Source organism: Dryas octopetala, chromosome 2 (assembly GCF_963921425.1).
Source record: "Dryas octopetala chromosome 2, drDryOcto1.1, whole genome shotgun sequence".
Taxonomy (NCBI): Eukaryota; Viridiplantae; Streptophyta; class Magnoliopsida; order Rosales; family Rosaceae; genus Dryas; species Dryas octopetala.
In genome coordinates this window covers 24,731,019-24,752,920 of record NC_141367.1, presented here as the reverse complement: position 1 = coordinate 24,752,920, position 21,902 = coordinate 24,731,019, and the positions used below count along the sequence as shown (strand labels likewise).

Below are 21,902 nucleotides of genomic sequence, written 5' to 3'. Positions count from 1 at the left end.
CTCATTTATAACAAAAAAGATTGGACTGTTTTATTTTAAAAAGAGAGGCTCATTTATTTGAAGGAGGATAAGTGCAAATATGGACTTAAAAACAAGAAAATAAATTAAGATTGAATCCACACAAAAAAATAAATAAAAAATACTTTTTATTTTTTAATGAGCTTAAAAATTAGTAGACCAAAATGAGGTCCTATATTTGCCTGGACCCTAGGCGGTCGCCCAGCCCGCCTGCCCCCCGGTGCCGGTTCTTGTCGGACGGATTGCAATAGGCACTTCCAAAAGAAGAGGAGAATGGAAGAGAAAAGAACAGAAGAAGAAAGGAATTGGGAAGAGAACCGCGCACAAACCTTGAAAAGTCTTAAGCATGCAAACTTTTTTATTTTTTATGTTTAAATGGTTTTGTAACAAGTCTAGGTACGTTATTTCTTGAACAATTTTATTTTAATTAAGCTAGAGTTTACCAATTCTAGCTAGTACGACAATATTCTATTTGTTCTTATTTAAAACCTCATTTATTTATGATAAAAGTAAGAAACTACCACATTTTGTACCTCATTGGTTGATATTTAAAGTTGGAATAATAATTGGTAATCATAATATTACTAATTTGCCAAAATCATTCAACTGTTCTTTTTTTTTTTTTTTTTAATAATCTTGCTGGAAAATGTCATGGACAGAAGACAGTGGGGCAAGTAGGCAAATGCCACCAAACATTCTAAGAAAATATATGATTCAAGCTTTTGTAACGTACCACACTACCACAAGTTTCAAATTACATTTATATGCTAACCGAAAATCAGAGGGGAGAAAGGGTACACTCCCAAAGGCAGTTGAGCCAGGCTTTATTCAAAAACTGTAACCGTAACCTTGCTTATACCAACTAGAGACCTATACTAAATACAGTGAACATTGTTTATGCACAAAAAGCGGACTGGAGTATAATCAGTAGGCCATCTTTTACAGCAACTGTTACCCTAGTCAGTTGATATAGCAGGATATATGAGTGGTGAAGAGCCCATTTCATCACTAGGTTGGAGGTTGAACCCGGTTTTCTTACACCAAATGACAGAAAATTAACCATCTGATGAGTCATTGAACAGTTCTTCGTGGAAATATCATTCACTTCTCAATGTTTCGCAAAACTGGATCTTAAACCTTTTCCAGCCAAGATTGTCCAAGTTTTGCTTGCAGCTGGGAAATGAGCCTCTTGCGAACATTGAAAAATGCAGCGACGGGGCATAGAAAAGAACTATATTTTCTTATAACCTATAATTGGCGGCAAGAAATCTCTCGGTGTAGCTTGTTAGGATGATGCTATGCCTGCCAACAGCTCTTGAGAACCTCCCAAGTTTCCTGGTACTCGTTGTCTTATTTCTTCAAAAGCACATAATGTTTCAGCGTCGAGACCTCCAGCAAACTGTTGACATGCATACCAGGGACAGAATCAGAAAAGAACTCCACAATATAGCCAATCTAAGCAGATTAGAGGGGTTAAAAAAGGATAGTTAGGACATCTAAGAAGAGATCAAGAAGTTAAAAATTGCATTCCCTGGGTGATTCATCTCATGAAGTCAGCTTCTAAAATTAAAAGATCTTTTGAAGTGTTGGTTTGTTGAAAGTTTGGCTTATCCCATAATCAAAGCTCTTTCTTGTTGTGAAAAAGAAAAATTGGAACCAAGAAAGAAGAAAATCTCTCAGTTTAGGCAACTTTGTAGTTAATCCCAGACAAGAAATCTGGTTGACAGGGGAGCCTAAGATGACTACATAACGATAAAAAAAATTAGGCAGGCCAGCTCACAAATGTGTGGGAACCATGCCATTTTACCCAAACCACCCAAATAATGACCAGTGAAGAGTATAGTAACCAATGAAGTCATAAACTGAGATCTTACAAAGCAAACACAGAAATTTCTGCTTTTCATGGTCATACTTGGGAAAAACAACAATTGAAAGTATGACTTGTACATATTCTGTCCAAAACTGAAACAGGAGCACATACATATCCAGTGCAACCTGATTCAATTGCCCTTACTTTCTCTCTATGAATTCATTATGGCTTCTTGTTAGGTGATTAAAAAGTTCCTATCCATGCAATAAATAAACATAATAGAAACTGTGGACACAAGAATTACCTGGTGAGCCCTATATGCAAAATGCACGCCCTGAAGCAGAAGAGATTCTTGACTTGATTCTCTATCTGAACTTCGAGAGGATTCAAGCTCTAACGTCACTCTCTTCATGTAAATTTTAGCCAGACTCATGGATGCTTGCTTTATCTGCACAATTTTGGGAATGACTTCAATTCACCTCAATACAATGAAACATAAGCAATTTCTGTAAAAGTCACTAAATGAAGATGTGCACAAGACTTGAAAATTCTTCCTAACATCAACTGACAGGGGATGAGATAAAACAGAGTTACTAAGAAAATCAGGAGAAATGCTAATACAGCTCTGCAATAAGTTAAATCTACCAACAAAGTGAAGATACTTTCAAAAGGTTCGTGTCATGTTGAAATCTCTACTTCTCAATTAAACAACATAATTTTATTAACACCACCCATAAATTATAGGAGCACAAGAAAGAGCATACCTTACTCACAATCCCAGAATCAAGCATCCAATCAGTTGGGATTTTGCATTCCTGATAAGAGCGCATAACGGAAGTTCTCAACTTGATTAACCTTTGTATGCTTCGCTCCGACCTTACACAATGAGACCAGGGAGGGAAAAGTTAATATTCAGACCTAGAAAGCGGTATACCTTTAAACTTCACAAAACATATAGAAGACATTTTACATAGTTCTTACTTGTCTAATAGGCCAGCCATCTTCTTTAAGGCAGCTGCACATGGAATGTTAGTGTCATCCTTATAACAAGAAATCTCACTTTCCAACAGTTTAAGGTCACGATATTCAATTGCAGCTTCTCGCATTGCGTCAGCTTTCCTCTCAGGCCACTTGAAATGCTTTAAGACAGCCCGTTCATCAGCCTGTAGAAAACGTGAGAAGGTTAGATTTATCCACCTACTCATGTATCTAATCACTGGGCCAGTTAGAATCCTTTTGCTAAAAAAATCCTAAGTGTGCATAGTTTCAAAGATTTCCAAACTCTAGGTGATGGCTGATTAGCATTAACCACCTAAATGGCTGAGAATAATGCAAGATCAGTTGAATTAGGGTCAGACTACAGGGTCTACCATCTTACATTGATGCTCATTACTTAGGGAGGCCAACAGATTACTGATACTTTACAACATCCTCTTTGTTACATTGTTGCCAAGCAATTCTCTCCATAAAATATATCCTATGGTTGCAATTGATTCTATAAATCTTGACACCTCCTTATGCAATGACAAAGAAAATATGACTCTGTTGATTTGGTAAAACTAAAGAGAGTTGGACAGGGTACCAAGGATGAGAGTTCTCCATCAAGCCAATCCACAAACTTTAGAACGTCTTCGATATGTGTATATGCTGCAGCCAGCACCTTCCGGATAAGGCCGTTGATGAACTCTCCTTTTGTTTGAACATCTGCTTTTATCTGGAAATAATTGTCATTTGATAACAATTAAAACTTCAAGCTGGAGCAGAATCAGCAGAAACATAAGAAGAAATTAGACATCAAAAGCATAAAAGCTTACAGCTAACAGATGTGCTGAACGATTTTGAATTTCTCCAACTATGCTATTATGTGCACTCATAGCTGCAGGTTTATTATAGTTTCTAGATTCTGGAGAATCCCTCTTCACCTCTTGCTTTCTTAATGAGTGATAAAATTCCACAGGTGCTGGACACTTCTGAGTGGTAGTTACTCTTGCTGAAGGCCGAGGTGGGGGAGGGGGTGGTGGTCGAAGTGATGGTAGAGGCGGAGGCGGAGGTGGTGGCCCGGATTGGGTGGCTGCAACTCTAGGAACTGCACATGTTGGTGGTGGGGCTGGTGGTGTTTTAATAGCACTTGTTTCACTGACAGCCTCTTTCTTTACCACTGAGCGTTCTAGTTTGTTGGCGATGAGTTTCTGTAGGTCTTTAAATTTAGGGCTCTGGTACCCTCCATTAGATTCCCGCTACAGCCCGCGAAAAAAAAAAATTTAATTAAATTAAATTAAAATCACAAATAATGAGATTGCACTTTGAGACAACCAAATTGAATTTTCTGCCAGAAACACATACAAAGTCTTAACAGAGAAATTTCCAAAATCGAATATTAAGAACATGCTGCAACCAAGAAAGGCACCACCTTTTCATGGAAAACAATTACAGACCCATGAAAGTTCATGTCTTTACCTGTTCACGAGTGGTAAAAGCTGCTGCTATCTTTGCTTCAGCAGCAGCAAGATCCTCAGTGAGCTTTTTGTTCTGTGACTGCAACTCCAAGTTCAAACCCTGAGCCTTATCCAACTCTGCCTTCAAAGCCAAAACCTCAGCCTGCAAACTCGTGATCAAAGTCTCGCTCACATCAAGTTTGTCCTGCAATTCCTTGTTTTTCCCATGTGGGTCATCTTCATTACTCTTGCAATTAGGATCCACAGGCCTCTGCCGCCTTGGCCTAGCACTTTGCTCAAACACCTGGCGGTTTCCAAGCCTACCCACAACTTTAGCCTCTTCAAGTTCCTTACTTTTCTGAGATCCCAACACCTGCAGCTCTCCAGATTTAGGCTTGTTGAGCCCAAGAGCCCTCCGAGCCCTGTAACTGTCACTATTCCCATCTGGGGTCACCGACTTTGCTCTTGGTGGTGGAGTTGGCGACTCCTTTGCTTTGGAAGAAGCTCTGAGACGAGATGGGGTTGTGAGCTGAGACATGTTAGACTTGCTTTCACCTTTCGCTGAAGATGGTGGTGGTGTCCCTTGCTTCGTGCTCATGGCCTAAAGATGTTGTCTTTTTCAATGGACCTGCAACCCCAACAACAACAATAATGTAACAGAGATTTATGGGGTCTTCTGTTAGATTCTATCCAATGTTGGTGGCTTGGTATATCAAAGCTGCAAAAGGGTACTTATGTGGTCGGCAGTTGACTTAAGTTTTAACCACTCGTATCAACTTTCTTCAATGGCCCCAAGAACCCACAACAGACATGCCTAGCTCATTGACCATGCCAATTACCAAACGAGGCAAAAGAACCACTTATCTTTGCCATTCCATTGTCCCTGTGCTTGTGCTTGTGCTTGTGCTTCTGAGTTTCTGTACACATACTGAGTTTTCAATAAGAATTGTGCTTTATACATATTTCTTGGCCACTTTATGGTGCAAATCAATAAGTCACAGCCGTCCTTTTAGATGATCACATAAATGATCCATCTTATGATTAATTAAATTCATCAATTCCAGAATTTCCTATTCTGAATTTTAAATTATGAAAGAAGGAAACGTCCCTTGGGGATGTTAATAATCATGAACCCTTTAAATTTTTTTTCATAGAAACCAATGATCAAATCTTTGAAAGTGCCCCATTCACAAATTTTATGCGTTTTTCTTTGTCATTTTTCCTGCATTAAATACTGAAAACGAGTGGTTTTTATACAATAATTCTGGGTTGCCAAACGTGCTTTTAGCATCTTTTATAATATTTGCTCTCCTGCTTATAAATGATGATGTGTCCATCATGCTCAGGTTGTCGAACCAGTAATAATAAGAGATGGGTCCGTGACACATACGACAAGCACACATTTATATATATTCTCATGAGTCATGAGTACTCCTGAGAATGATTGGAAATTGACGACCACTGCAGAAATGGTACCCTTTCTTGAATCAAATATATGCAATCCAACGGTGATTTCTTAATGCGTAAATCGCAATCATAATTCACTCATAAAATGGAAGATTTTGATTCATTCAAGTTGTCTTCTAAGCTCAAACTGCTCCCTCTCAAAATGGTTGGTTGCAAGTCACAATAATGGCCCATTAAGTCTTGTCAGTCTTGATAAATCTGATCACAGACAAATTTCATTGGCTTAATTAAATAGAGGTTGGTGCATGTTTGCCATCCTTATGAAACTAATGTATTTTTATTGGTTTTTTTTTTTTTTTGTCAAGATGCCTTTTTATTGGTGAGAGACCAACTCTCTGGGTGAACAGATTTGGACCGAAGTGTGTACTTATCCACTCATACTTAATAAAAGTTGGTCCAAGATACCCTCACTTACTAAAAAAAATTTATAAGATCTTTTGTAAGAATTTCAGCTTACTAATTCAATGAAGAAAAAAGACATTTTTTTATAGTGTTTTAAGCAACTTGAATTTATTTTCTAAGGTAAAACTCTACTTACGAGAAAAAAAAAAGTGGCATTCGTATAATATTAATATTATTCACTTATACCATAAGATTCATAACACGTGAACTAATTATACTAAATGATCGCATTATGATTATGCACAATAATCTCTCGAAGTAAAGGAGTCTACCATTGAAATTCTAAACTGGTAGTATGAATTTGTTTTCTAAAAAACTAACGGGTGGCGTGGATGTGTGAATGTAAGAGTGAGTTCTACTAGTGAAGCTATAAACTCGTTTTATAAATTTGTTTTCTAACAATATTTGATATTGCATTGGTCTTTCTTTGTAATGCTTAGCTTTCCAAATGAGTTGTCTTACTCCCCTCTTTGTGGTACTGGTTCCACTTACAGCGTTAAAGATGGGTTTGTCCTCACAAGGAAATAGCTAGACACAAAAGAAACCAATGTTGGCTCTATATGGTGATATATATTTCCCTTTTGATGCAAGAAAAGGGAAGATAGCAGAAAGTGTACTTTTATACAGGGGTCCATATTCTTTTAATTCCTCAATGTAATCACTATTGCGATGGCTTAATTAATACAATATACAAACTCTGTCTTATCTACCAAGGAAAACAACACAAAAATATGCAGATTTTGACCATGGATTAAAAGCTCCATTTCCATTGAGGATCAAAAGATAAGAAATATATGGAGGAGTAGTACTCACATCCCAATTCCCAAAGGCATTTTCTTAGAGGATCAGAGGGTAATTTTTAAATAAAAAGACTGGCCTAGGGGACATAATATTCCAGACCCAAAATTAAGTTACCAACATCTATAAGACTCAAAGCAATTAATATGCAAATGCCAGTGCTAGCTATCTAAGCCAAAAAGCTAGTATGTAGTTATGTACAGTTCCAACCAGTTAATCTCACCATAGCTAGGCTGATGAGAAATGCAAGATGAACCAATGGATTAGAGAAAATATAGTACATAAAAAGACACAAGAAAGCAAAAGTTGTGGAGGGAGATAAATTAAAGTAATGAGCACCATACCTTACTTAACCCTCAAATCAAATGAAAATCAAAGCAGTACTAGTACAGTAGTACTCTTTCTTTCTTTCTTTCTCTATGTGCTTGCTTTCCATCATAGGCTTAATTAGGGACTTGAGCTAGAAATCAAACTATACACGTGGCCTGCATCCGATGAAATGTAGCTCTGCTCTGCTGGTGCTGGCTGGCCTGCGAGTAGTGAATAATGAAAAAGGCGCCTAGCATTTAGGCATTTATTCTGATTCTTCTAAACCACTGCAATTGATGCATGCATATTAATTGCATGTGAACATATAACAAACAGTGGTTTCTAGCTAGTTCCAACGTGACCCCATGTGAATATAAATACATATATGGGTTTGATGGGATGACCTTCAATGGGCCTCTTTCATCACTAGTTAATTAATGTTAACAGGGACAGCTCATATGGGAAATTATGGATATAAGAGTACACTAAGAGAAATGGAAATGGGAATCAAGATGAATTTTGAAAAGGGGCTCGAAATTTAGTTAATAGTGAATTAGGAATTAGTGATACATCAAGCATGCCCATTTGAATTTCGACACGTACAAATACATGCAATACAAGCTGTGCTAGCACTGAATTGAATGTAGGGCACCCGTGAAACTTGTTAACCTGAGTGAAGTATATAGTTGCAACAGTGCATGTGACAGACAGAGAGTAATTGTGATTTGTGAACAGTCTGGGACTACTGCATGCGCTGGATATGAAAGTCCACCGCACATGCACTTCATTACTACAAACTAAGAAAACCTACCCAATGTTATTTTCTTAATTAGCTTATGTATTTGTCTCATATCGACCCAATTCAGGACCACCTTAACATGGCTCGGGGTGATTTGTTAATAGAAAAATTATTAGGTGTATCTGTTATACTGTTATATGGTGTAATCAATTTAATATGTAAAAATATTATTATATCATATATTTATATTAATAGAATATAATATTAATAATATACATTCATATTATAACACCTTGAATTTATTATATTACTTAACGGTGTATCAAATACATATAATAATTTCTCTTCGCTAATGAGGCTCTGTCAATCAACAATCAAACAAAGAATAAGTGATGGTGGAGTAATAAGTTAGAAATATGGTACATATATTCTTGGCCAAAAAAAAAAGAAATATGGTACATATACGGATCAAAGTTTCGATTCTCTCCAACATAGAAAATAACAAATAAATGTAAAGGAGAGAAAGGGCACAACAAGACAATCTGTCTTAAAAAGTAAGTACAAGTAATTTAATAGGCAAGTCTTAGCTACAGACAATAAAGAGACATATTAGTTATCTAAAATGCAGAGTATATAAGCAGTACCTGAAAGACATGCATATAAGCCCAAACTGCTGTATATCATCATATATCCTTCAGAAAATTGAAACAGGCGCCATGCAAGTGTCTCTCAATTTGGTTGTATTGCAGTGGGAGTGTGTATACTAGAAATGATCAATTGATCGATGATGATCAACTAATTGATAAGATATGGAAATTAAATCTGGATGGGCCGGAATGAGAACTGCAGGGGATATTGATCCCTTTGAAGTATATATGCTTGTAAATTATAAACAAGTTAAGAAGATATGTATAATATAGAAGAGTAGGAGTAGGAGTTTGATTGATATATGGGTCAGATCAGGTGCAACTTCCACATCACATGATGTGTCATATAACTTTGTTGCGTTCATTGTGGCATGTATGTACAATGACAAGGAGATGATACATATATTGAATTTTGTTTTGATTAAATTGACTCATCATCGACTCTCTAATATTTGCTTTCAGTACAAGTGTACAACTAAGGTTGAATATTAATGTTGTTGATTGAAACCCCATCTAATTGATCACGTGCTTAATTTATCAACTTGTTGATATCTAATTTTGTTGCTAAAGAACGCAAGTTATTTAACATGTCTTGTGACAAAACAATACTCTACTCATGTTCTGGAAAAATATTCTTACAAACTTTAAATTTGGGATCTAGCTAGTACCCAAATCTTAAAGTTGTTTGTGCAAAAGATTGGTTTTTTCTTCTCAATGATTGAATAAAGAGGCCTGGGTCCATCAGAATTTTGTTCAATAAATCTGCCCTTGCAGAGTTACTACCTGTTATTAAAAATTGATCATGAAGGTGTCATTTTATGAGATATTCATAATATTCTAATCATTATCTGCTGGTGTGTAAGTGTAATGAGTAAGTTATACATGCTATCACTTTTACTTTGTAACGGATAATTTTAGTAAAATGACTCAAAATTAATATTTTTGACTGAAAATTCTTAATTGAGCCTAACTAGAAAGTTTGGGATACTTAATTGGAACAAACTGAATGTGACATTCTCAACTATGACAAGGTTAGAGTACTTTTGCTAAAATGATCTCTATTTTCAATAACAACAAACACAAAATTGTCTAGTTGGATCCTTAAAACCAGTCCATAAAGTAGTTTGAGACTTGGGAGGTGGTAGAACGTTGTAGTTCATGTGGGGATCGGATATCAGATAATAAAGTCTAATCTGATTGCCCTCTCCTTTTTTTCCTCGTTGAGCTTTTTCAACTACACACGGGTGTCGACGAAATGTCTTTTTTGTGCATTATATATATCAGAGTTTGTAATTGGTGGTGGGTCAGATCGGAGGTCGGTGAATGGTTCTGTGATGGCAATGGCAGTCTCTGTCACCAGGCCAATCATATATATGTGCATGATCCGTTAATTAAGCAGATGTAGAACAAGCAATTGCTTTGAAATGAAATACTGAATGTGGGTTTTGTATGATCTTGCAAAACAAGAAAGTTGGCTTGACTTGTCTTCTATGGTATATATTGTTGGGAGACTTGGAGTGAGGTTTAATCCACTTTTGTTGTTTTTGTAAATGGAAAAAAGGGTTGTTGAGGGGGGCACTTCAGATGTCAAAGGCACCAACACCTTCAAATCGCTTAAAATGGCAAAACACATGACATTGAATGAGCCCTTAATCAATCAACTACTAGGGTTGCCTTTCTCTCAATGATGTAGATTGACTGATAACATAAAGAGAAATACAAAAGCAACCTTGTTACTCAAGCCGTAAGGAATAATAAGCTCTTGTTTTTCAAGCTGTTCAAGAGATACATACCAAATCATGTAGTGGGAAAAATGTATGTAAATCAATCCAACTTTATAATGAACTGTATTCATATCTGTTGTATTGCTGCAAGTGCAGCTTTCAAGAAATAAAGAAAGAAAAAGGATGATCTATGCGTCTTGGTAATTTACCTTCTACATAAAATTGAATAACATTACATATCTAGGAAAGAAGAACAGAGAAGCTCTCTAAGATGAGGCACTTGCATGTAATGCTACCAAAGAAGCATAATTGCCATCCTTGATATTGATCAAAGTTTCATGCTTTCCCTTCTCTGCAATGACTCCATTTTTTACCACTGCGATTAAATCTGCACCCTTGATTGTGGATAGCCGATGGGCAACCACCACTGTGGTTCGAGTCACCATAACTCGGTCCAATGCATCTTGAACCACTCGTTCGGATTCAGCATCAAGAGCACTGGTGGCTTCATCTAGTAATAATATCTTTGGTGCCTTCATTATAGCTCGTGCAATTGCCACCCTTTGCTTCTGTCCACCAGACAACTGAACCCCTCGCTCTCCTACTGTTGTATCATAACCCTGCATTGTTTTTCAAACTTAACATGCATCAATCTTCAACATTCTGAATTTAACATTGTGAATTTTCTTCAACTAGTCCTTCTCATATATGCAGCACCATGGTAAAAGATTGTTATAGTGTTTGTAGCCAAAAAAAAAAATTGACAAGCTTGTTAATAGTTCAGTGCCTACCTGTTGTAAACTGCTGATGAACTTGTGGGCATTTGCCAATTCTGCTGCAGCTATAATTTCAGCTTCTGTTGCATTCCCTTCCTTTCCATATGCAATGTTGGCTCGGATAGTGTCATTAAACAATACAGGCTCCTGGCTCACCAGTCCCATTTGCTGTCTCAACCACTTCAACTGTAGCTTTTGGATTTCGATTCCATCTAATGTAATGTGACCCGAATCAGGGTCGTAAAATCTCTGCAGCAATGAGATCACTGTCGACTTCCCACAACCACTTTCTCCAACCAGAGCAACTGTCTGCATAACATAATTCAAATTGTAAGTTGCAGAAACTTAAATTAGACTAGGAGGTCCAAATCTTATGCATTGCTTGAAAATGAGTAAAATGATAATACATTATACTATGTTACCTTGCCATGATGAATGGTCAAGCAAAGATCTTGGAAGATTTGCACGTTAGGTCTATTCGGATACTTGAAACTGACATGACGAAGTTCAATTTCTCCCTTCACATTTTCTATGGTTGTTCCGGAGTCATCACTAGAGTCTATTTTTGATTTCCCATCAAGAATTGCAAATATGGAAGAAGCAGAGCTCTTTCCTTTACTTACATCAGGGGCTAGGGAGCTCGACTGAGACACTCCAATAGCTGTCATAGTGAGAGCAAAGAAAACCTGCAAACCAAGAGAGCAAAATATTACCAATGGATTGAATGGACTATAAAGATTTGATTCTTACGTAATGAGTACTTATTTAGCAGCCGCGAGTCTAGTAAATTAAAGATTTGTACCAGAAGGCAGAGGGACTTACCCGGAAAACATCACCAAATGTTGTCTTGCCAGCTGCAACAAGTCGGGCTCCAGCATAAAAACTGCAGGCATACACAGAATATAGCAGAAAGAATGATATCCCAAAACCTGTCCCACTAACTAACCCTTGCCTTATCCCTGTCTTAATAGGGCCTTCACATTTTTTCTTGTACAATTCAATCACCTTCTCTTCAGCACAAAAGGAAGCAATTGTTCTAATACTCCCCACAGCATCATTGGCTACTTGACTTGCGTCCTCGTACATTTTCTGCAAGCATTTAGAATTTCAGCATTGTCAAAAAGAATTAGTCTAGTATGTAGATTATATATGTCATGTATGAAAACACTTGTTAAGTTCATCCATGGTCGGAAAGATGATTAATTTTACGACTTCTTTCCCAATTTTTTTTTCTTTTTCCTTTCACTGCAGTTGGATGAAGTTTTGACTGCATCAGCTAGAAGTTTACTAAAGTTTTTAAAACTTTGGACTTTGGAGCAATACCTTTGCATCTGCACTGAATCCCTTCATGAACTTGACTTGCACATATCCATTTACTACTAATAGAGGCAGCATAACAAGGATTATAAGAGCGAGTTGCCAATTTGCCACAAATGCAATACACAAGCCAGCAATTGCGGTTGCAGTATTCTGAACCAGCAAACCTAAAGCATCTCCAACCAGCCCTCGCAGAGAAGCAGCATCTGAAGAAAGCCTTGCACCAATTGCACCACTTGAGTGCTCAGCTTCATCAAACCAACTTACTTCCATGTAAACCACCCTCTTAAAGCACATTGATCGGACACGTCTTATTAACTTGCACCCCGCCACAGAAAAAAGGTATCCTCTTGATGGCTGTGCTAAGAAAGATGCCACTCCAAGAACAACCAAGATTGATGCCCAAAACTTGGAATCCTTACGGAGTTGATCAGGTGGCTCAAAGAAGGTCTTGATTACACTTGATAACAATATCCCAAAAACAGGTAATATTACCCCATTGGCTGCTGCAGCTATAGTACCTAGAAGCAACACTGGGATCTCTGGCTTGTTGAGGTAAGCCAGGCGGCGGAGTGAAACTTCTTGACGCACTTCTGATGGTGCTGAAGCAAAATTATCAAGTTCCGCAGGTGCTGATTCAAGGACACCAGTGGGGACACCATATGAGTTTGAGAATGAGTGACGACCACTATTTCCTCTTCCAGATGATCCCCGGCTTATGGATCGCAGGAAAGAAAATCTTTGACTAGAATGTCTTCGAGAATCCGCACTGTTAATATCTGGCCTTTCCTGATCATTTACAGCACTTGGTTCTGACACACTGTTAATCTCTTGCAACCGTATAAGCTGGCTATATGCTCCATCAGGATCCTTAATTAACTCAGAATGTGGACCTGCTCAGTTGAAAAGGATCAGTGTGTGCAGTTCTCATGAATTAAGAATATGGTGAATTGTAACAACTTGTTCAACTATTGACAATGTATTACCTTTTTCAACAATTGTTCCTCGATGTATAACAGCAATGGTGTCAGCATTCCTTACTGTGCTCAAGCGGTGGGCTACAATGACAGTAGTCCTGTTAATCATGATTCTGTCCAGTGCCTCCTGCACAACTCTCTCAGATTCTGCATCAAGAGCGCTTGTGGCTTCATCTAAAAGTAGAATTCTTGGATTTTTCAGAATTGCTCTAGCTATAGCAACTCTCTGCTTTTGGCCCCCAGATAGCTGAGTTCCATGCTCACCAACCATTGTATCTAGTCCCTAAATGCACAAGTCACAAAACCACACAATTAGAAAAATGAAATTGGAAGTGGAGTTGAGTTGAGTTAATTTAATTATTGAAATTATCTGAAGTTATTAAATAATTCATTTGATATGTCTTATTTCCCAAACTTGGAGTAGAGTACCCAAAATTAGAGGAAAAATTACCCAAACTTAGAGGAAACTATAAACTAATATAACCTGAGGCAGTTTGTCTATGAATTTAGCAGCATTGGCAAGCTCAGCAGCAGCCCTTATTTCTTCAGTAGTTGCACCATCCTTTCCATAGGCAATATTATCTTTAATGCTAGAAGTAAACAAAACGGGTTCCTGGCTGACAAGGCCTATTTTCTGTCTGATCCATTTCAGCTGGAACTCTTTGAGATTAATACTGTCAATAAGAACTTCACCAGCTTGGGGGTCATAAAATCTCTCAATCAAACTGATTACAGTTGATTTACCACTTCCGCTCTCTCCAACCAAAGCAACAGTTGCACCACTAGATATTGAGAGAGAAAATCCACGGAATATTTGTTCATCCGGTCTTGCAGGATAACTAAAATAAACATCCCTCAGTTCTATGTCTCCACGGATATCTTCTAATTGCCGCCCATTAGTGTCAGCAGCATCTATCTCCGGCTTTCTGTCAATTGTCTCAAACATTTTAAAAGCTGCAGCTTGCCCAGCAGCAAATGCACTCATGCATGGAGATGCCTGCCCAAGAGACCTGAAAATTTATCGCAAAAACATTTACATATCTTCATATATCTGAAGCTTCAAATATCAAATTTTGGAGTGAATGGGGAGGGGAAGTAGTCAGTAGATTTTGAATATCCCATTCTTGAAGAGCAAACAAAAATACAAACATGTTTAACTAGTACAATAATGCTAGGTGACCAAATTTGTTTTCCAAATTTAACAAAGTGCAACTTACAAGGAGCCAGTCAGCACAGCGAAAACTACATTCATGACATCTCCTCCTTTATATCCTTTTTCAAGAATCATTTTTCCGCCAAACCATATGGCCAAAGCATAACTAGAGAATATAATAAGCATAACCGTTCCAATACCCAACCCAGATGCCAAACCCTCATGTACACCAGACTTGTAAGCTTTAGTTAATGAGGAGTTGTACTTAGCTATAGCTTGTTTTTCCCCTGTAAATGATGCAACCTGCATGAGGAATACCCTTCAGTTTTAGTTCTATACAAAGAAAAAATAACTAATCAAAAGTTCTTTTAAGACAAGTATGCATACAGTTCTGATTGAACCAATTGTCTGCTCAACCACAGTTGCTCCCACTGAATAAGCAGCTTGTCCACGGGATGCCAACTTTGATATTATGAGGCTCATGATGGCACCGGAGAAGACAAGAGGGGGAATAGAAGATAGCATGACAAGGGTGAGAAGCCATCCCCTAACAAATGCTATAATAAAGCCTCCTATGAATGTTGCAACTAACTGGATAAAACTTCCTACCTGCAATAAGAAGATGAAAGTAATGAGAGTTTATTGGAGAAAATGGCAACGACTCAGAGCTTTTGTGTGGCATGTAAATACCTTCTCCCCCATGGCCTCTTGAATGAGCACAGTATCACCTGACATCCTCCCAACAATTTCCCCAGTGTTAGTTTCTTTATCAAAAAAGCCAACATCTTGCCTCAATATTGTTTTCAAGTATAAACTTCTTATTCGTGCAGCCTGTCTCTCTCCAGTGACCATCCAGCAAGACATCTCTGGCATATAGCAAATATAAGTATCTCAGTTTCCAATAAGCCAAACTAACTCTTAACCAGATGATGGTAAGTTTTATGTCAGCAGGGAGCCTAGTGTACTTACGTAGAAATGAAGCAGCAGCAGCCCCCACAGCCAAGTAAATGTACTTTAGAGACACCTGAGGATATTGAATTGGCCAAATTATTTCTGTCAAACCTAGTTAATAATAGTTACATATAGCACAATTTAGCAAATATGAGACTTGCTTGATACAGCACTCATTTAGTGAAGGGACATCCTATTTTAGCAACTAAATCAGAGACACCAGAGAACCAACAAACAAAATATATTGAAAAGTTCACTTGACACAAATTCTGATGATACCAGATAGAACCATTAAGTGGAATTTTTTTAGTTATGCAAAGTGGACTAACTTCAATATAGTATGGATGTTGCATTAATAGAGATGACTAAAATTTATCAGGTTCTAGTCACAGAATGCATACCTTGGAAACTGCATCAACCACTTCCTTGGTATTCCCAGATTCTCCAAAAGAATTAATCACATCTCCAAAGAGTATGGTCATTAGAGGCATACAGAGCCCATTTCCAATAGCGCTGATTGTACCAACAGACATTAACAGGTAATCCAGTGAATCAGCAAAGGAGAAAAGCTTGTAAAATGGTACTGTTTTGGTGCCATCCTCCTTGCTCTTGCTTGTATCTTGGTGGTTGTTTGTGTTTTCTGGATCTTTTTGGGAATCCGCCCCTGCTGCGTGGCTGTTTGATGCCGTGCCTTGCTCAGTGATTACGTCTCCATCCACAGGATTTTCCTCAGCCATGTTTTTCACTCCAATAGTACTTAAGCTGCTATATTTGACAAGCAGCACCTCAGAGAACTAAGTTGCTATGGTTGAAAACAAGCTCCTCACAGAACTTGGATGATAAGATCAGAGCTGCAAGAGAAACATTTCTAGTTTGAATTAGTAACCAAAATTTTATTTTTTAATTTCGTTTTTTGGGCAGTATGCAAACCAACAAGGAACAGATGCCAACTCGTCCTAATTGAATATAAAGTTGATCATTCGACCAAAATAAAAAATTCATGTATTCCAATATTCGTCTTTTGTGTGTGTCTCTGTGTGTCTGTGCACGTGTCAGTATGGCAGTACTGTAGTTGAAGTAAATAGTGCAGAATATGACTATATTGATTCCAGAAAAAGAAAACTGTCTGTGTAGAGGGGAAAATGAACCAGATGACAAACCAAACAAGTAATTAATAAATCAATAATTATGAAGGTTTTTTGCAATGAAAAGACATTATAACAAAACTGAGCATTAAAAAAGCCTCACACAGAAAGCATGTAGGCAGTACTCACACATTGAAATCACGAGGAAGGCATTTCTTGTCAATCTGTATATAAACAAAAAGAGTAATAGGAATAAAACTTTACAACCTCAGCAGAGGATTTTGAATTCTCTCCCTCCAAAAAAACAATGGAAACAAACAACATCAAACAAGGAATCAAATGATGAAAGACAAAGAGAAAGAAACCAATGGGCCAGCGAATGCATGCTGAAAGAGAGATTAAAGGGAGAGACATAATCACAAACAACAGGGGTACAACTTAAAAGTGTTGCAAGAAACATTAATATCACCAAAGGATAAAAAAAGGAGTGTTAAGGTATCAGGTTAAGTACCACTTTTTGGGAACTGGGTTGATGAAGTTGCTGTGTATTTCTCAGCAAGCACTGATTTTATAAGCCAGCAAAAATCACCCTACTGCTTACCAACTACAGATAGTCGGATCAATGATTAGTCGAGTGTCATACTGTCAAACATTCAAATTATCTCAAAAAAAAAAAAAAAAACTTATAAGGCAAGAAAAGAAGTACAATTCAAGTCCTCAACTCCTCTTCAGAGCTTAGTTGCTTTGATATTGATTGGGTTGGAAATGTGTAATGGGTAACTTGGGTTTTACCATTTCAGATCCTCTATTCTTTCTGCTGCTTGCAAAATGCAATGTACGTAGCTAGCCGTCCTCTTGTTGTGACGGGTGGGGTGTCAATTGTCAATCACTCTGTCCCACCATCACTTTGCTTTGATAAAAATAAATTATGCAAAAATTTGTAATGGATTAGATGGAGAAAGTCAGAAAGAAATCATTTTCGTGACATAGTACGTAACACATATGACATATTAATTAGCATATTATATATGTTTCAGTCTCTAATTATTTGTCCTTTTTCTGTTATCATTCTAATATTCTTTGCGTGAGATCTGTACGAATATCGTAGTGTTAGGTATTGTATGATGTCTTTGCCTTTTCTATTTTAGAATCTGCTTCCCACCCCGGCCTCACATGCATGGCAACTGCAACATAGTCATCAAGGCTCTTTAGATTAACTTATTGGACCAAATAGCTTGATTATATTCATGCATGTAATAACAAGTTGGTTAGCTAAGTACTAAGCTATATATAAGAAGAAAATTAAACACGTCTATTAAAGCCAAGACCTGTTGTTAATACTTTTTGTTTACTATAAACATGTACTTATGGTGTACACACACATATATATATATGCGAAATTCGTAATGATGCATGCATGCATGGATGGACTCATCAACCGAATTACCGAACGAATACATAAGGAATGAATAAAGAAGGAAGCTCCTATTGGACTTGTGTTCATACTTTGGACATTATGTTGTATTTTGTTAAAGGCTATGGCTAAAATACATGGAATAGGACAGGAATCGCAGCAAGAAAAAAGATAAAGCTTGGAAGTGCGTGACCCAAAATACAAAAACGGTGCTGTTGAGTGTTGAATATGACCTGAGGACTGAGCTGTTGTATACTTGACATTAGGAAAAGTCATGGGCCAGCCATATGGAATATAACAATTCAACCCCTATAATTTTTTATTTTTAGTCAAAAATGGCTCTTAAAGATATTATATGCACTTCGGGTATTGGGTACATAGTGTACATGTACAGGCATCAGCCATGTATAATAAAGGGATGAAGGAGCTAAGTTACATTTGGTTCGCACTGATTTTGTATGAAAATTTTTTATGTCAATTTTATATAAAAAAAATTTTTATGTGTAAAGAATTTAACTATTAAAATTCTGAATTCCTGTATAAAATTTCGTCCGGACAAACTTCATATATATAATTAATTCTAAATTTGTTTTATATAAGATCACCTTCTAACCAAATATAAATAACCTATATATATAGATGCCAGAATCCTTAATAATCTTTTATTCACAACATAACAAATAACATACAGGGAATCTGACATCAGACATGACAAAGCAACCCTGTCGCTGTTCTTAATTTGTTGTACTAATTTCATGATGTCCTTACTTTGATTTACTTCTAGAAACCTTGGGATGGATTTGTGTGTTTTTGATGTTTGTTTGTTATCGGCCTAGTATTTTTAGGACCACTGCCCAGCTCACTGGATAACAAATCGTTAATATATATATTTACTTGTCATTTTCCAAGGAGAGATAAAGTATAATACACGAATTCTAATATTTTTTTTTAGGATTATCGCTATATAAGATATATTATGTTGTCAATTATGAATGAATTATGATTTCGTGATTAATTATAATAATATTCAATTAATAATTATAATTGACAACTTGACAAAGTACTTATTCGACTGTTATCAACTAATTATTAGTATAAATAAATAATTTCCATAAAATGGCTTCAATTATTAAAAAATAGTTATTAGCATAATAATACTATTTTCTCTCCGGTTTAAAAGAAATTTCAAGTTCCAATTCATCATTTCCATATATTAAAAAAAAACTTATAAAATTATCTAGTAAGAAAATATTTTTAAGAAGCTAATAATCTCTCAAATTTTGTGAAAGCCGGAAAAATAATACGAGATTTAAAAAAAGTCTAGATGGTCATGGGAATGAAATTTCCCTTGCCAAAACAATAAAGAATGGAATTTGCATTGATGATTTATAGTTTGAATGCCATACAAGCCTAAACCAACAATAATCATTTCAGGAAGTCCAACTTGCCTATAAAGGATGTTTGTTCATTGGAACATACCTGGAAAATTAGTGAAAAGAAAAGTAACGGGACCCATGTTGATATAAAGATTGTTGTTTCTTTGTTGTTAAGATTCTTGGTAGATTTTCAAGCTCTGTTTGATGATCATTCTTACAATAAATTGACAATTCTAAGCATATTTAACATACATATTAAATTAATCATCTCATAGGAAAATTTCATTAAACTTAACCTTCTACCTAAAATCGGCCAAGCTTATTGGTGGTAACTGGCAAAGGTACGTAGCAGACTGCAAACCCAATATTTTTGGGTCGGGTAGGCCCAAATTATGTCTCGTCAATCATATTGAGATCAACCACACCTGAGTAGTTAGGTTGGCAATAGAACACACAATAGATCATGTGTTGGATTCGGGTCGTGTTATTTTGTGTTTTTATTAAATATTACTCAACTCTAACTTGATTTGTTTAATTAATCGTGTCAAATGACTCAACTCTAATTCAACCCGTTTATAATCGTATCATATTCGAGTTGACCTATATATCTCGTAAACTAAAACTTAAACATAATTTATTTTATTTTAAACCAAAATAGTTACTTATGCATTACCTTTAAAAAATATATATATGTAATTATAATCAAGGAATAAAATTTTGAGTTTCGAGGAAATTTCAATGAAAATTTCGACGAAAATTTTGAAAATTTTTAAATTTTGACAAAAATTAAACGGAAACGACGGAAATTGCTATCAAAATACGGAAATTTTGAATGAAACTTTACCATATGTTTATTTAACATATTATCTACTAAATTGATAAAAAAACATTGAAGAAACCAAATTATATAGTAGGTTTCATGTAATATAAGATGAATATAATGCGCGTTTGAGGCAAATACTGTTAAATAAAATTAGTATAATGAATAAATGAAATTAATATATTCTTTATACTCTATAATCTATATACTAAATACTAATAATAAACCTATATACTCTATATACCTAAATACTCTTTATACTCTATAATCTATACACCAAACCATATATACTCTATATTGTTTAGGATATGATATATGATATTAGAGTTTAGGTCCTTTAGGGTATATATTTTTAATTATTTTTTATATAGAAATGTATTAAGGTTTAAAAATAACTAAACAAAACTCTAAAACGGCCAAATGAAAACCCAAATTTTTTTTTTCTTCCAAATTTCCAATTACCCAAAGGCTCCAAACCCTAAATTATACACTCCAAAGATACTTTTCGATGCTCATGATGTTCAAATCATGTTTTTCAAATAAAATATTATGTAAGAAATAAATAATAAAAAATAAATTGAAATTCATTGTGGGCCTTGTGGCATAGAAACTGACATTATAAATAAGTCCATTCAACATTTTAATTTGAATAAAATACCATTTTTAAATTATGGAATAAAGGCAACTTGTAAGTAGTAGTACGTGAGCATAATGTGGTTGGTGGGAGTGGGATCAAAGGACATGAAATTAGTTTGATTAACACATGACATGATTGAGCACGAGAGCCCAGCCAACCAAGAAGTCTAATCTAATCACTGGGAGTTGTAGGCTTTTCAGTAAGCTTCCTCTTTTCTTTTCTTTTTGTTTCTTTTCTTTTTTGTTTCCTTTCCTTTCATTCCCCGTGAGTCGTGACTCCCCACTCCCCAGTACCCACTCTCATATTCCTCTCAGCTTTTCTCATCTTCTCTTTCTCCCTCCCAGTACGCCCTCACTCACTCCCTCCCTGATATCTTCTTTCTCCTCCCTCTCCCTCCCAGATCTGTTCCTCCTTTCTCCTTCCCCAATCTCCCTCTCTTCCTCCTCTCCCTCCCCAATCTCTTTTCTCCCCCGATTTATTCTCTCTCTAATCTCTTCTCGCCCCCTTTCTTCCCCAGTCAATAAAAACACTTCTCCTTCCCCTTTTCTTTTAGAACCTTTAAGGGAAAATGGATGATCTCTTCTCTCCCCTGGGCGAGATGACTGGGTTTGTGAATTTGATCGAAATTTCGCTCAAATTCACCAAAAGATGCCGTGAAGATGCCTCGAAATTTCGGCGCGATAATTTACGCGAAATTTGACGAAAAATGGATGAACATGTGATAAAGTTTTCATGGCCCTGAAAAACGAAATTTCGCGAAATTTAACTCATTACTAGTGATTCATAATACAAACAAAACCATATACAAATAAGTCTCAAGTATACGATAGGTCATATAATACATGTTAAAAAATTGGAAAAATTATTCATTTCTTTCATATAATTCTAGTTAAGTGTGTTTAGTGTGTCACAATCAAATTAAATGACTTGACACTAACCCGATCTGCTTATTATTTATGTTTAATGGGTTGTGTTATATTTGTGTTTATATCAAAAAATAGCCAACCCAAACTTACTTAGTGTCAAATTTGAATCGGTGTCAAAATT

General features: G+C 36.2%; 3 protein-coding genes across 3 annotated transcripts; all 3 read right to left on the bottom strand.

Moving 5' to 3' along the window:
* Window positions 1–713: 713 nt before the first annotated feature.
* On the bottom strand, window positions 714–5,176 carry LOC147294558 (hydroxyproline-rich glycoprotein family protein). Its single transcript, XM_086232034.1, has 7 exons — window positions 4,286–5,176; window positions 3,643–4,065; window positions 3,411–3,542; window positions 2,810–2,991; window positions 2,593–2,704; window positions 2,133–2,276; window positions 714–1,417 (listed from the first exon to the last, which is right to left on the bottom strand). The coding sequence occupies exons 1-7, from the start codon at window positions 4,859–4,861 to the stop codon at window positions 1,304–1,306; spliced, it is 1,683 nt and encodes a 560-aa protein (XP_086088160.1). The 5' UTR covers window positions 4,862–5,176; the 3' UTR covers window positions 714–1,303.
* Window positions 5,177–10,441: 5,265 nt separating this feature from the next.
* On the bottom strand, window positions 10,442–13,095 carry LOC147294557 (ABC transporter B family member 21-like). Its single transcript, XM_086233545.1, has 5 exons — window positions 12,449–13,095; window positions 11,948–12,214; window positions 11,548–11,811; window positions 11,141–11,434; window positions 10,442–10,969 (listed from the first exon to the last, which is right to left on the bottom strand). The coding sequence occupies exons 1-5, from the start codon at window positions 12,737–12,739 to the stop codon at window positions 10,616–10,618; spliced, it is 1,470 nt and encodes a 489-aa protein (XP_086089671.1). The 5' UTR covers window positions 12,740–13,095; the 3' UTR covers window positions 10,442–10,615.
* A 781-nt stretch (window positions 13,096–13,876) lies between these two features.
* Window positions 13,877–15,451, bottom strand: LOC147294556 (ABC transporter B family member 4-like). The gene is made up of 4 exons (XM_086231202.1): window positions 15,263–15,451; window positions 14,960–15,181; window positions 14,637–14,875; window positions 13,877–14,429 (listed from the first exon to the last, which is right to left on the bottom strand). Exons 1-4 carry the CDS (start codon window positions 15,443–15,445, stop codon window positions 13,877–13,879), a joined length of 1,197 nt encoding a protein of 398 aa, XP_086087328.1. The 5' UTR covers window positions 15,446–15,451.
* Between the last annotated feature and the right edge of the window lie 6,451 nt (window positions 15,452–21,902).